Source organism: Hyla sarda, chromosome 3 (genome assembly GCF_029499605.1).
Source record: "Hyla sarda isolate aHylSar1 chromosome 3, aHylSar1.hap1, whole genome shotgun sequence".
Classification (NCBI taxonomy): Eukaryota; Metazoa; Chordata; class Amphibia; order Anura; family Hylidae; genus Hyla; species Hyla sarda.
In genome coordinates, this window is record NC_079191.1 from 29,271,070 (window position 1) to 29,285,082 (window position 14,013).

General features: G+C 43.6%; 1 protein-coding gene across 3 annotated transcripts in view; it reads right to left on the reverse strand.

The window, feature by feature from the left end:
* The window catches only part of LOC130361234 (cytochrome P450 2K6-like), a 73,377-nt gene that overhangs the window by 22,869 nt on the left and 36,495 nt on the right, over nucleotides 1-14,013 (reverse strand). For all 3 annotated transcript variants that reach the window (XM_056563989.1, XM_056563987.1, XM_056563988.1), the window contains exons 3-5: nucleotides 10,585-10,747; nucleotides 5,019-5,168; nucleotides 2,478-2,638 (exon numbers count right to left, since the gene is read on the reverse strand). In XM_056563989.1, coding sequence (XP_056419964.1) covers nucleotides 2,478-2,638; nucleotides 5,019-5,168; nucleotides 10,585-10,747 — 474 coding nt within the window. The remainder of the gene's footprint in view (nucleotides 1-2,477; nucleotides 2,639-5,018; nucleotides 5,169-10,584; nucleotides 10,748-14,013) is intronic.

Sequence of the window (14,013 nt, forward strand, 5' to 3'; positions counted from 1 at the left end):
TTATAGGTTTGATTTTGTCGTACTTCTGAAAAAACTACTTGCAGGAAAATTTATACGTTTAAAATTGTCATATCCTGACCCCTATAACTTTTATTTTTCTGCCTATGGGCCGTGATCTGAAGTTTTCAGTGGTACCATTTTTGTATTGATCGGACTTGTTGATCGCTTTTTATTCATTTTTTTCATGATCTAAAAAGTGACCAAAAATACACTATTTTGGACTTTGGAATTTTTTTGTGCGTTTGCCATTGACCATGCGCTTTAATTAATGATATATTTTTATATTTCGGACATATCTACACGCGGCGATACCACATATGTTCATTTTTATTTTTAGTTACACTTTTTTTTTTAAATGGGAAAAGGGGGGTGATTCAAACTTTTATTAGGGAAGGGGTTAATTCTTTATTAACTTATTTTTCACTTTTTTTTGCAATGTTATAGCTCCCATAGGAGGCTATAACACTGCACACACTGTTCTTTTACATTGATCAGTGGTTTCCCATAGGAAACCATTGATCAATGATTCTGTCACTTGACTGCTCATGCCTGGATCTCAGGCACTGAGCAGTCATTCGGTGATCAGACACCAGGAGGCAAGGTAGGAGACCCTCCTCGTGTCCCAGAGCTGTTCGGAATGCCGCGATTTCGCCGCGGACATTCCGAACAGCCCCCTGAGCTAACCGGCAGTGATTTACTTTCACTTTAGATGCAGCGTTCAACTTTGAATGCCGCGTCTAGAGGGTTAATAGCACGCGACACCACGTTCAGTGCCATGCGCTATTAGCCACGGTCCCGGCCGTTGTCCCCGCGTTATAGAACGGGAGCGAACTCAGGGCGTACAGGTACGCCCTTGGTCCTTAACAGATTAAAGGTGTACTCCGGTGGAATGCTTTTTTTTTTTTTAATCAACTGGCGCCAGAAAGTTAAACAGATTTGTAAATTACTTCTATTAATAAATCTTAATCCTTCCAGTACTTATTAGCTGATGAATACTGCAGAGGAAATTCTTTTCTTTTTGAAACACAGAGCTCTCTGCTGACATGACCAGAGCTCTTTGCTGACACCTCTATCCTTTTTAAGAACTGTCCAGAGTAGGAGAAAATCCCCATAGAAAACATATGCTGCTCTGGACAGTTCCTAAAATGGACAGAGATGTCAGCAGAGAGCACTGTGTTCCAAAAAGAAGAAATTCCTCTGTAGTATTCAGCAGCTAATAAGTACTGGAAGGGTTAAGATTTTTTTTAATAGAAGTAATTTACAAATCTGTTTAACTTTCTGCGACCAGATAAAAAAAACGGAGGGGGACACGTCTGGCACTGCATGATTTGAGTCCCTGGCAGTGTAGTGTGTTACTGATGGTAGCCTTTGTTACTTTGGTTCTTGTGATCATTTTGACACCACGAGGGAGATTATCCGTGTTCTTGTATGTCTTCCATTTTCTAATAATTGCTCCCACAGTTGATTTCTTCACACCAAGCTGCTTGCCTATTGCATATTCAGTCTTCCCAGCCTGGTGCAGGTCTACAACTTTGTTTCTGGTGTCCTTCGACAGCTCTTTGGTCTTTGCCATAGTGGAGTTTGTAGTGTGACTGAGGATGGGGACAGGTGTCTTTTATACTGATAATAAGTTCAAACAGGGGCCATTAATACAGGTAACGAGTGGAGGACAGAGAATCTTAAAGGGTACTCCGCCCCTAGACATCTTATCCCCTATCCAAAGGATAGAGGATAAGATGTCAGATCACCGGGGTCTCACCGCTGGGGACCCCCACAATATAGCAAGCAGCACCCACCTGTAATTGCTTCCGGAAGCGCTGGAGGTTCTCTGGCCAATTCCTCCAGACCACGGGGACGGAAGGTAGTGACGTCACGACTCTGCCCCCTCAATGCAAGTCTATGGGAGGGGGCGTGATGGCCGTCATGCCCCATCCCATAGACTTGCATTGAGGGGGCGGGGTGTGACGTCACACAGGGGCGGAGTCGTGACATCACGATCTTCCGTCCCCGTCCTCGGGAGGAATTAGCCAGAGAACCTCTAGCGCTTCCGGAAGCAGTTACAGGTGGGTACTGCTTGCTATATTGCGGAGGTCCCGAGTGGCGGGACCCTGGCGATCTGACATCTTATCGCTTATCCTTTGGATAGGGAATAAGTTGTCTAGGGGCAGAGTACCCCTTTAAAGAAGAAGTTACAGGTCTGTGAGAGCCAGAAATCTTGCTTGTTTGTAGGTGACCAAATACTTATTTTCCACCATAATTTGCAAATAAATTCTTTAAAAATCAGACAATGTTTTATGATTTTTTTTTCTCATTCTGTCTCCCATAGTTGAGGTTATAACCTATGATGAAAACTACAGGCCTCATCTTTTTATGTGGGAGAACTTGCAGAATTGGTGGCTGACTAAATACTTTTTTGCCCCACTGTAGAACATACTGAAGATGAATACACGACTGTGTGTAAATGTAAAAGAACTTACCATGACCATCGGTGATCCCACCAGCCTAATGTTCTCATTAATATAACCCATTAGCCTTAAAAAGACTGAATCGTCATAGTCAAAGCGATGACCAAGTAATATGGAGACGATGATATTAGCGACAGCTGCGTTCATGATCATTGTGTTTTCAAATGGCTTTCCTGAGAATAAGGCAAAGAACGTCAGTTTAGTTCACATGAACATTGCACTTGTAAGGTTACACACAGTGGATATACAGCAAAAAGTCTACATACCCCTGTTAAAATGCCAGGTCCTTGTGATGTTAAAGAATAAGACAAAGATAAATCATGTCAGAACTTTTTTCACCTTTATACATGCACATGTACAGTATTCTGCGCAGATTTTCTGCAGGATTTTCTGCTGCAGATCTCAATGTAAACTGAATGACTGAACACAGATTGAAATCCTGCGCATCAAATCTGTGTAGAATACTGTACGTGTGAATAGACTCTTAATGTGACCTAAAACATGAACAATTCATTTACAAAACAAAAAATCTTTGAGGGGGAATTTAAAAACTTGGTTGCATAAGTGTACATACCCTCTTATAATTGGGGATCTGGCTGTGTTCAGACTAAACAAATCGCATTCAATCTCATGTTAAATAGAATTAATTACACTGGCTATCATTTAACCCCTTCCCACTATAGGACGTATGCATACGTCCAAGCATACGACACATTCACGCAATTGGACGTATGCATACATCCTAGAGATCTCCGGCACTGCCGCGGGCCCCCTGATCACGGCATCTATGGTGTTGACAGGGGGAGCGCTCTCCCCCTGTTAAGCAACGGCGGCACCGCGATACGATCGCGGGTTGCCGTCGGTTGCTATGGCAGCAGGAGGTGTGATCACTACCGCCTGCCTGCCTGCTGCGGAAGCCTGTGAGATCCAGCCAGAGGCTCATCAGGTCATACTGTGCTGCAGTACAAATGTATTGCAGCATAGTATAACCTGTAAAAAAATAAAATAAAAAAGTTCTTCAATAAAAGTATGAAGTGTAAAAAAAAAAAAAAAAAATGCCCTTTCCCAATAAAAACCCTGTATTATCACCAAAAAATATCAAAAACACAAATCATATACATAATAGGTATTGCCATGTCCTATAAATGGAAATTATAATGGAAATTATCCCGCACGGGATCGAAAAAATTCAATCGAAAAAAGCTAAATTCACCAATTTTGGTACAAATAGCAGAATAAAAAAAGATCAAAAAAAGGTAGCACGTAGCACAAAAATTACCAATAAAAAGTACAGCTCATCCTGCAAAAAATAAGCCGTTACTCAATGGCGTCGGACGAAAAATAAAAAAAGTTATGGCTGTTGGAAAATGAATGACAGAAAAAATTTTGCTCAGAAAAGGAAAAAAAACAGAAAGCGACATAAAATGGGTATGGCCATAATCGTACTGACCCACAGAATAAATAGAACATCACTTACTGCACAGTGTACACCATGAAAAATAAAAATAAAAACGCCAGAAATGTTCCAGTTTCACAATATTTTGAAGCGTTTCACAAAAAAATGCTGCATATGTCAACAAAAATAAACCACTTTATATAAAGTACAATATGTCACGAAAAAAAAAAAAAATATGTCAGAATCGCTCCGCTCAGAAAAAGCTTTCTAAAGTTATTACCATTTAAAGAGATACATGTCAAATAAAAATAAAAAATAAATTTAAAAAAAGCCTGGTCATTAAGGTAAAAAATGGGTCCGTCCTTAAGGGGTTAACCAAATGCTCACAAATAAAGTTCAGCTGTTCTAGTGAGATTTTCCTGACATTTGCTAAGTAATCTCTCAGAGCAAAAGCCATTGTCTGCAGAGAGCAAACATCCAAACATCGATTGACATTAAAGGGGTACCCCGGCGCCTGATCTGTCTACATTCATCCCATTAAAGGGGTTCTCTGGAGCTTAGATATCTTATCCCTTATCCAAAGGATAGGGGATAAGATGCCTGATCGCGGGGGTCCTGCCGCTGGGGACCCCCGTGATCTTGCACGCAGCACCCCAGTTAAAATCAGTCCCCAGAGCATGTTCACTCCGGGTCTGATTACCGGCGACCACGGGGCTGGTGGAGTGTGACGGCATGCCTCCACCCCCGTGTGACAACACGCTCCGCATGATAGCTGTCACGCCTCCTCCCATAGGCTTGCATTGAGGGGCAGAGTGTGACGTCACATGGGGGCGGAGGCGTGAAGTCACATGCCGCCGACCCGGGGTCGCCAGTAATCACACCCGGAGTGAACATACTCCGGGGACTGATTTTAACTGGGGTGCTGCGTGCAAGATCACGGGGGTCCCCAGCGGCGGGACCCCCGTGATCAGGCATCTTATCCCCTATCCTTTGGATAGGGGATAAGATGTCTATGCGCCGGAGTACCCCTTTAATGGGATGAATGTAGACAGAATTTTACCGTCTTCAGGCAATTTCCCCTACGTATCCCGTTTTTGGACTCAACAGACAGAACGGCAGCAGCGGTATGAACAGGTATGTAAAAACACATCGCTCACCCTCAAATGATTTAAACTTCTTTACTAGGAAATCACATTCTTCAACAATATTATTTTCTATGATTTTCTTCCCCATCCCCAGATCTCTTAGTGTGGAAATTGTAAATCTTCTCATCACCTTCCAATTCTCTCCGTGAGAAAAAATTACACCTGGAAAGAAACTTAATAAAATAATGAGATTAAATTAATAATTCAGGATTATTTTCTGCAAAAAAATTTATATTTAATTAAACCACAAAATACTGAAAAGCCTTCAGTAATATTATGTAGGCGCCAACAGACACCATTTAAACACCTTAAAAACACAGACATGAAGGCATGTCAACTTTCCAGTTTGACAAGATGGGTTTATCCTACATCCACCCATGATGTTCATATAAAACCTTATTTCTACTCATAGCTATGTGTTTATATCTGTACTTTCATTTTTCTTTTTTACTCATATGGTCTACGGCGGGGTCACCACTATATGGGCTTTGTATGGGGGGGGAATAATGTTCTATGTTCAGTGGTTTTTATACAGTCACTATGTGGTAATGGTAATGGTCATGGTGTAGTGGTATTATTCTTGTGTACTGGTATTAATGGTAATATTGGTCTCAGTATACAGGATTTGGTCAGTAACAGTATGATGGTAATATTTATGGTGATAATGGGAGAGATTAATCAAATATGTGCAGAAGAAAAGTCAACCAGTTGCCCATAGCAACCAGATTACTTCTTTCATTTTTGAAAAGCCCTCTGAAAGATGAAAGAAGCGATCTGATTGGTTGCAATGAGCAACTGGTTAACTTTTCCTCAGCACAGGTTTTGAGGAATCTCCCCAATTCCTTGTATACTGGTTTTATTGGTAACATTGGTCTCAGTATACAGGATTTGGTTAGTAACAGTATGGTGGTGATATTTATGGTGATAATATTCCCCCTCCCTTCCTCAATGAACTAAATGATCTAAAAGGAAAGCAGAAGGCGCTCCATGTGCGGGATCAGCAGGTCAGGCCCATAGGGAGAGGGAAACGATCTATCCCACGCCGCTTACCAGAGTTGGTTGTGTGCACACACACACACACACACACACAACAATGGGAAGCGCCTGGAAGTGCTTGTGTCCTCATCCGCAGCCCTCCTCATAGGCAATAGATAAGCAATTTGACCGTGTAGTAGGAGATATCGGCACTGGATGAAGGAACCAGGAGGAGTGCAGCATAAAATCAAGCTGGGTTTATTAGATGCAACGTGTTTCGCTGCGCATGCGCAGCTTCATCAGGCATGATGAAGCTGCGCATGCGTAGTGAAACGCGTTGCATCTAATAAACCCAGCTTGATTTTATGCTGCACTCCTCCTTTTTCCTTCATCCAGCGCCGATATCTCCTACTACACGGTCAAATTGCTTATCAATGAACTAAAGGCACTTGTTTTTCTTGTCCTGTGTCTTAAAAATATTTTTTAATTGACAATGGGGAAGATATTTTAATCCTGAGTTGCCCATAGCAACCAATCAGATGCCCTCTCATTTTTCACGGCTTTTTTTTATTTTTTTTATGAAAGAAGCAATCTGGTTGCTATGGGCAACTCAGCAACCTTCCCTCTGGATAGATTTTGATAAATCTTCCCCATTGTCTTTTAGGTATCACGTTTTGGCAGTTAGAGACATTGGGGGAGATTTATCAAAACCTGTGCTGAGGAAAAGTGACCAGTTGCCCATAGCAACCAGTGCTTCTTTTTCAGAGGCCTTTTCAAAAATAAAAGTAGTGATCTGATTGGTTGCTATGGGCAACTGGTCAACTTTTCTTCAGCAGGTTTTGATGAATCTCCCCCATTACCTGTATCCACAAGGGCCCTGTGATTTACATTAAAAGGGTACTCCGCTGCTCAGTGTTTGGAACAAACTGTTCCAAACGCTGGAGCCGCTGCCGGGAGCTCATGACGTCATAGCCCTGCCCCCATGACATCACGCCACCTCAATTCATGTTTATGGGAGGGGGCATCATGCCCCCTTCCCATAGACTTGCATTGAGGGGGCGGGGTGTGACATCATGAGGGGGCGGTGCTATGATGTCACAAGCTCCTGGCTCCAGTGTTCGTTACAGTTTGTTCCAAACGCTGAGCAGCGGAGTACCCTTTTAAACCTGATGTTTTATGAGTGTCTGTGCAATAAAAAAAAAAAAAAATAATAATAATTACAATTTTACCAGAATTTATCATTACTTCCATTACAGATTATTATATTATTCATCTGTATAGAAAGTAGAATTCCTCTAAAGTTTTTTTTTTTCCCCCTTTTCATGTTTCTGCAGTACAGCGCAACGTATCATTGGAAATAATTCACAAATAATCTTACCTTGTCTCAATGACATGACGCTCCAAACAATGTTCTGTTGTAAAAGCGCGGGAATTCTCATATTGTACAGGAAAGAATTAAAAAAAAAAATGCAATATTGAACTTAATTTTTTGTAATATGTTAAGAGCTCCTATAGATAAAATAATGCTCAATAACAAATATCACAAACAAACAGTTCACAAAGTTGTACACAATAGACAATAGGATTGGGTTAGGCTGGGTTCACACTAAGTTTTGTACTTACGGTTCCCGTATACGGCTGGGAGGAGGGGGCGGGGCTTAATCGCGGCACCTGCACTCAGCCATATACGGGAACCGTATTTAATGCATGTCTATGAGCCGACCGGAGTGAACCGCAGCCGCCGGTCGGCTGCGTTTTCGGCCGTATGCGGCTTTTCCGACCGCAGGCAAAAACTCGGTCGACCACGTTTTTGCCTGCGGTCGGCAAACCGCATACAGCCGAAAACGCAGCCGACCGGCGGCTGCGGTTCACTCCGGTTGGCTCATAGACATGCATTAAATACGGTTCCCATATACGGGCGCCGCAAATAAGCCCCACCCCCCTCCTCCCATACGGGAACCGTAGTTACAAAACGCAGTGTGAACCCAGCCTTACATGGGTCACTTTCAAGTCATCTACACTACAGGCTCCAAGATGACATGTCTCTGGTTATAGGTAGGGTTGTCCTTACATTGGACAAAACACAAACCCACACTATACAATGCCTCAGTACAGGATGCTGACCCAATATGTTGGTCCAATAGTAATTTCATGTGTTTGTTAAATGTATGTCCTTGTTGCCTCTTAGTGCACCAGGGCCCTGCGGCAAGTACCGTCTATAAAGAGAGCGCAGTAGCTGCGCTTCCTTCATAGATTGTGGGTCCGCGATGCTAATGGTGGACAGTGATTATGTCCACCATTAACCCTTAGGCTAGGTTCACAGTGCGGACAGCGCCTACTGAATCAATCGGCACTAGGACCGTGCGGACACTGCAGTTCTAACAGACTGCAATGTGTTCCACAAGTATTTCCGCCTGAATGAGCAACGCCATTCTTCTGGCGGAAATTTTCAAGCGGATTTTCCGTTCACAAATTCCGAAGTGTGAATTTGTGAACGGAAACCCATTCACTACACTATTCATTTTAGTTAGCAGAATTTCTGCCTGCAATTTCAAAGCGGAATTGCAGGTGGACATTCCGTAGTGGGAACCTAGCCTTAAGATGCTGTGATCAATACTGCATCTAAAGCATTAGCATGGCTTAATTACACTCGGCGGACCAACACCGGCGTGATTACGGGGGTCCGATGAGTCAAGATGGTGGTCAGAGGTGTCCTCATCTGCTCGGTCCTGCTGAATCTGTGGTGTCCCAGCATCAGTAGGTGTCCCATGGCTTTGGACTGTCTCGGGCAGCCTGGCAGCTCAGGGTGTTGGGCCCACTAAAGTTCTACTGTTTAATTATGTGTTATAATGCCCAATAATATAGTTTTCTAAAATTAATTTTATTATATGTATATATGTTTTATATGTTATTGTACCTTTAAGAGTGCAACCCATGAGACCTTGCAGTGAACCCCATGTGACCCTGCCTGCCAATGAGAACCCCAAAGTCTCCCCTGTATAGTGAGGTGCAGGGGAGAAGTTTGTTCACCCTAGTGTGGCTCCTGAGCTTAGCTCAGGTGTGCTGTGTGTCGTGTGCTCTGAGGAGAGGCCTACTTTGAACTGGTCATCCTGCAAGAATTACTCGCAAGGAGGAAATTCATGCCTCAGTGGAACAATCTTCAGTACCATGACAAGACCCTACCTACCAAGATTCAATCTTCTGTCTCACAAGTCAGTATAATTCTGTCTGGTGTAGGCACCACAAATCTCAGCAAGGCGAGAGGGCTCCCAAGGGGTTACACGGCACTCACCTAAAGCCAGCTGTATGTGTATTACCATCTGCACTAACTCCGTAAAGACAGACAGTTATTCGTAACCTGATGTCGGAGTGTTCATTTACTCCCAGTGTCTGGCCCAGGAGAAGCTGTCTACAACCTCAGACCTTGTATAGGATAACGGTGCCCTGGCGTCACAAAGGGATCAGATATTTCCACCAACACATAACAGTGTCACCACAAATTCACTTGTGTGGTCTGCCTTCTGGCAGCCTGTACAAGTATATCGCCATTATTATTATTATTAATTAATTTGATAAATTGTATTTATTCATTCTTTAGTTAAGATATATCCCGCCACACCTGATGAAAATGTAAAAATATAAATTGATTGCGTCCTTAAGGCCAAAATGGGCTGTGCCTTTCTTAAAGGGGTTTCCAGGTTTTAATAACTTTTCACTATTGTGCTAAGTTATGTTATCAGTGCTTTACGTGTGGGGGGGGGGGGGGGGAAATCGACCCCACTTTTGGATTCCCCCAGATTCCTAATTCCTTCAGTGTCTGGATAACTTGTCTCGAGCCTTTCCCAGGATCCAGTTCTGCTCGAGACAACAGCTGACTACAGAGGGCTTGGCTTCTTCTCGTCTCCCTTGACAAGCCAGCCCCCTGATCATGTGTGCGGTCCAGCTTTGCCCCTCTGATCACTGTTTTCGAGGTGAACAGGATTCTGGGAAAGGCTTGAGACAAGTTATTCACTGTGGAATGCTGATCCTGGAGGGGACCATTAAATCACAGAAGAGGAGGCGACCCGCTCCAGACATAAGGCAAGTAAGCACTTAAAGGGGTACTCCACCGCATACATTTTATCCCCTAGCCAAAGGATAGGGGATAAGATGTTAGATCGCAGGGGTCCCGCCGCTAGGGACCCCCGTGATCTCCGGGCCGGCAGCAGTGGCATCTGGAACACGGAAGCTTGCAGCTTCCTCATTCATGATGTCACAGTCTAGTCCCTCCAATAGACTTGCATTGAGAGGGCTTGGTGTGACGTCACGGCCACGCCCCCTCCCATAGACTTGCATTGAGGGGGAATTGCATGACATCACAACCCCTGCAGCCCGCACCCAGCATTAAAAACAAAATGTTCCGAATGATGGGGCAGTGGAGTACTGCTGCTTTCTGTACAAAAAAAACTAAGACTTTGTAAGGATTAAAAACAGAACATTAACAGGATGTGAACCTAGCCTAAGAGACTAACCCCTAAATGTAACAAATTTATGTTCTGATAGTATGCTGGTAATTTTATTTGATTGTTTTATTCTATAAAAAGAGTAAATAGGGAAAAGTTACCATATCCCTTGGCTAGGTCATGGAAAATGGGCACATATGGTCTTTCAGAAAACTCTTCTGCATAGTTGACAAGAGCGTCTTTCACCGTCTCATATCCACATAGTAAGACCATCTTCTGACTGCCTATCTGCACACTGAACACTGGGCCGTACTCCTTAGAGAGCTGTGAAAGAAAAAATACATAATACAGAGTGCAAAAATATCACTAATACACCAGGAGGGGGCATCTTTTGGTGAACTAAAAAGTAGTAAATTGTTAGTAACTTTTCATGCAACGTATGCTCTGTCAATAGTATATGAATTTTGGTTTTCATTTAAAAAAAATCCCACTGAGTTTGCTGTGCGCTTGCCTATTGTTAGGCTCAGTCCATCTCTAGTAACAGAAATACCAAGACAGACTGCAGAAGAGTAGGAGTGGGATCATCTTCATTGGCTCCCTGTAGGAAGTGGGGATAGGATTACAATGTATGCACTGCCTCTGCTATCAGCTGTGGGATTGCTGCTCTTCTGTCTCTGTATTAGCCATAGGATGGCTGCTCTTCTGCCTCTGCTTGTAGCCAACATCTCTTTTTATATTTGTAATTCCTCTTTATGCTTTTAAAGACTACATCTCAGAATTCTAGATTTCTCTTCCAAAGAACTTCCTGCTTGTTCCTTATCAGTCTGGCTACATATTGGCTGTGAAGTGTCAGGTCACCGGGATGGTCTAGACACTGAATTTGTGTGAATGGAGGGGTGAGCGGAAATTTAAAATTTTTTAACCTCTTAAAAAGGGGTACTCCGGCAAAAGTTATACAGATTTGTAAGTCACTTCTATTTAAAAATGTTAATCCTTCCAGTACTTAGCTGTTGTATGCTCCACAGGGAGTTCTTTTCTGTCTGACCACAGTGCTCTCTGCTGACACCTCTGTCCATGTCAGGAACTGTCCAGAGTAGGAGCAAATCCCCATAGCAAACATATGCTGCTCTGGACAGTTCCTGACATGGACAGAGGTGTCTGCAGAGAGCACTGTGGTCAGACAAAAAAGAAATTCAAAAATAAAAGAACTTCCTCTGCAGTAGAAAACAGCTGATAAGTACTGGAAGGATTAAGATGTTTAATATAAATAATTTACCAATCTGTTAAACTTTCTGGCCCTGGGAAACATGTATACATATAGGGGCAGGCATTCAGATTGTGGCTGGTAGCCAATTGGTTTATATTCCGGTCAGCATAGACAGATTAGCAGATAAGGGGCACATTCCCTGCTATTGGGTATGTTCACATGGTGTAAAATTTGAGCAATGTCAGCCCGCAAATTTGCATGTCTCCATAGACTGCAATGCATTTCCAAATGGATTACACTGAAAGAATGAATATTCTTTCGTTGGACATCAGAATCAAAATTTCTGCTATGGAAAAATCTGCTGCAGAAATTCCACCGTTGCACGGTCAGCAGAATCTCATTGAAAACAATGAGACTCTGCTGCAACATAATTTCCAAACAGACAAAGTACAAATAATGGAGAACTTCCGGTTCCGGCGCGCTGATGGAGGAGACGCACTAGCGGGAGCTCCGACGAGTCACCCTGTAACGGCTGCATTCACCGCTCACAGAACCGGTCATCGGGGTAGGATCTCTGCCGGGATCTTCCCCATTACCTCTCTGATGGAGAGATTTGTCACTCGCGGCGCCAGTGCACCCTGTCAGCATCCCTCCTCAACTCCGGAGCGGGACGAAGCGGTCCTCAAAATGGCGGCGGCCGAGATGAGCCAGGATATGGCGCAGATGACCTCCTCCACCACAGCTACCCAGGAAGGGCAAGTAAGTGGGGTTATGGACTCTGTCATCCCCTCATTAGGGATGACGGGCAAACAATATGCCATGGAAATGGCTAAAATACTCTCCCCACAAATAACCGCCACAATTGAAGCCTCTATATCAGCAGCAGTGGCACAGCTTAAAATGGAGGTATCCTCCCACACTGCTCGGATTACGGAGCTAGAACACAGGCATGTACAGCTGGACAATGAGATGGACACTCTCTCAAGGGAAATGAGTCTTATGTCTAAGGCGCAACAGGCATTGCAAGATAAGGTTGATGACCTAGAAAATAGGTCCAGAAGAAATAACTTAAGAGTGGTGGGTTTACCGGAGACTATCCCACACAATCAGCTTATTGCTTTTTATTCGATGGAACTGCCCAAAGCACTTGGTCTAGAAGGGGGATATTTAGTAGAGAGAGCGCACAGAGTGGGACCCCCCACACAAGCTGAGGCTAATAAACAAAATCGCACTGCCAAGTCACGCCAGGTCATAGCACGTTATCTGAATTACGCTGACAAAGAACTTGTGCTACGCACTTTTAAAAAACGTAACACTCCACTGCTCTATCAGGGGCACAAGTTACTCCTATTTGCTGACTACTCTGCGGAAGTTGCACAAAAACGGAAAGCTTTTGCCCATATTTGTACTTCGTTGTTCAGACAGCAGATTCGCTTCACTTTGCAATATCCGGCAGTTTTGAGGGTGTTTGGTAAAGACGGTACATCTGCAACTTATTCATCTCCGGATGAGGCAGCCTCCTTAACAGAGACGCAGGAGGCTATGGAGATTACGGCACGATCTGCGCAGAAACGTAGAAGAGACGACAGGGTTCAACCGGGTTCTATTACCCCAGGATGAACATTCTATGATACTCCAAGGGATGCTCTACAGATGTAATTGGGGGCTAGCACGTACTCTTGGTTTATGCTGTTGGTTACATACATAGCGAGGATGAAGGTGACTTCCAAGGGAGATGGTGGACATATCTTCAGGGACTATTACACTATTTCTCATGGTCTCTTTCATTAATTAAGTTTGTTATTCTGCACTAAAATGTCAAAGGAAGGATGTACGTGGTGCATGCCGTTCTGGAGGGGGGGAGGGGGGGGGGATTGGGGGTTGAGGGGATTTAATGTAACGGGCAAAAGGGGGGCGGGAGGAGATTGATGATTCTAGAGGTAACTTTCTGTAGAGGTGGTTCAGTGTCCCACCATGTTACCATCAGCGAAAAAAGTGAAGTCTGGAATACGATAGACACTGTGCAGAGGGTTTTATGTTATGTCACCAAGTTGATCTTGTTCATTGTTTTTTCATTATTTTTATTTTCTATGTCTACATACAACAATGATATTGTGTGCACTGTACTTTTCTGGAAGCGGGGAGAAGTGGAAGATTGTGATCGGCAGACGTCGTTTGTCCTCAGGTATATCAGACTCCATGTTACCTTACTTTTTAGTATAATACAATGACGGTCACCTCCTGGAATGTGAAGGGACTTAGGTCCCCGGCCAAAAGGCGTATGGTTTTACGTCACCTAAACAAACTTAAAACAAATATTGCTTTATTGCAGGAGACACACCTGGGGGAGGAGGATTTTTTTAGACTCAGACAGATGTGGGTG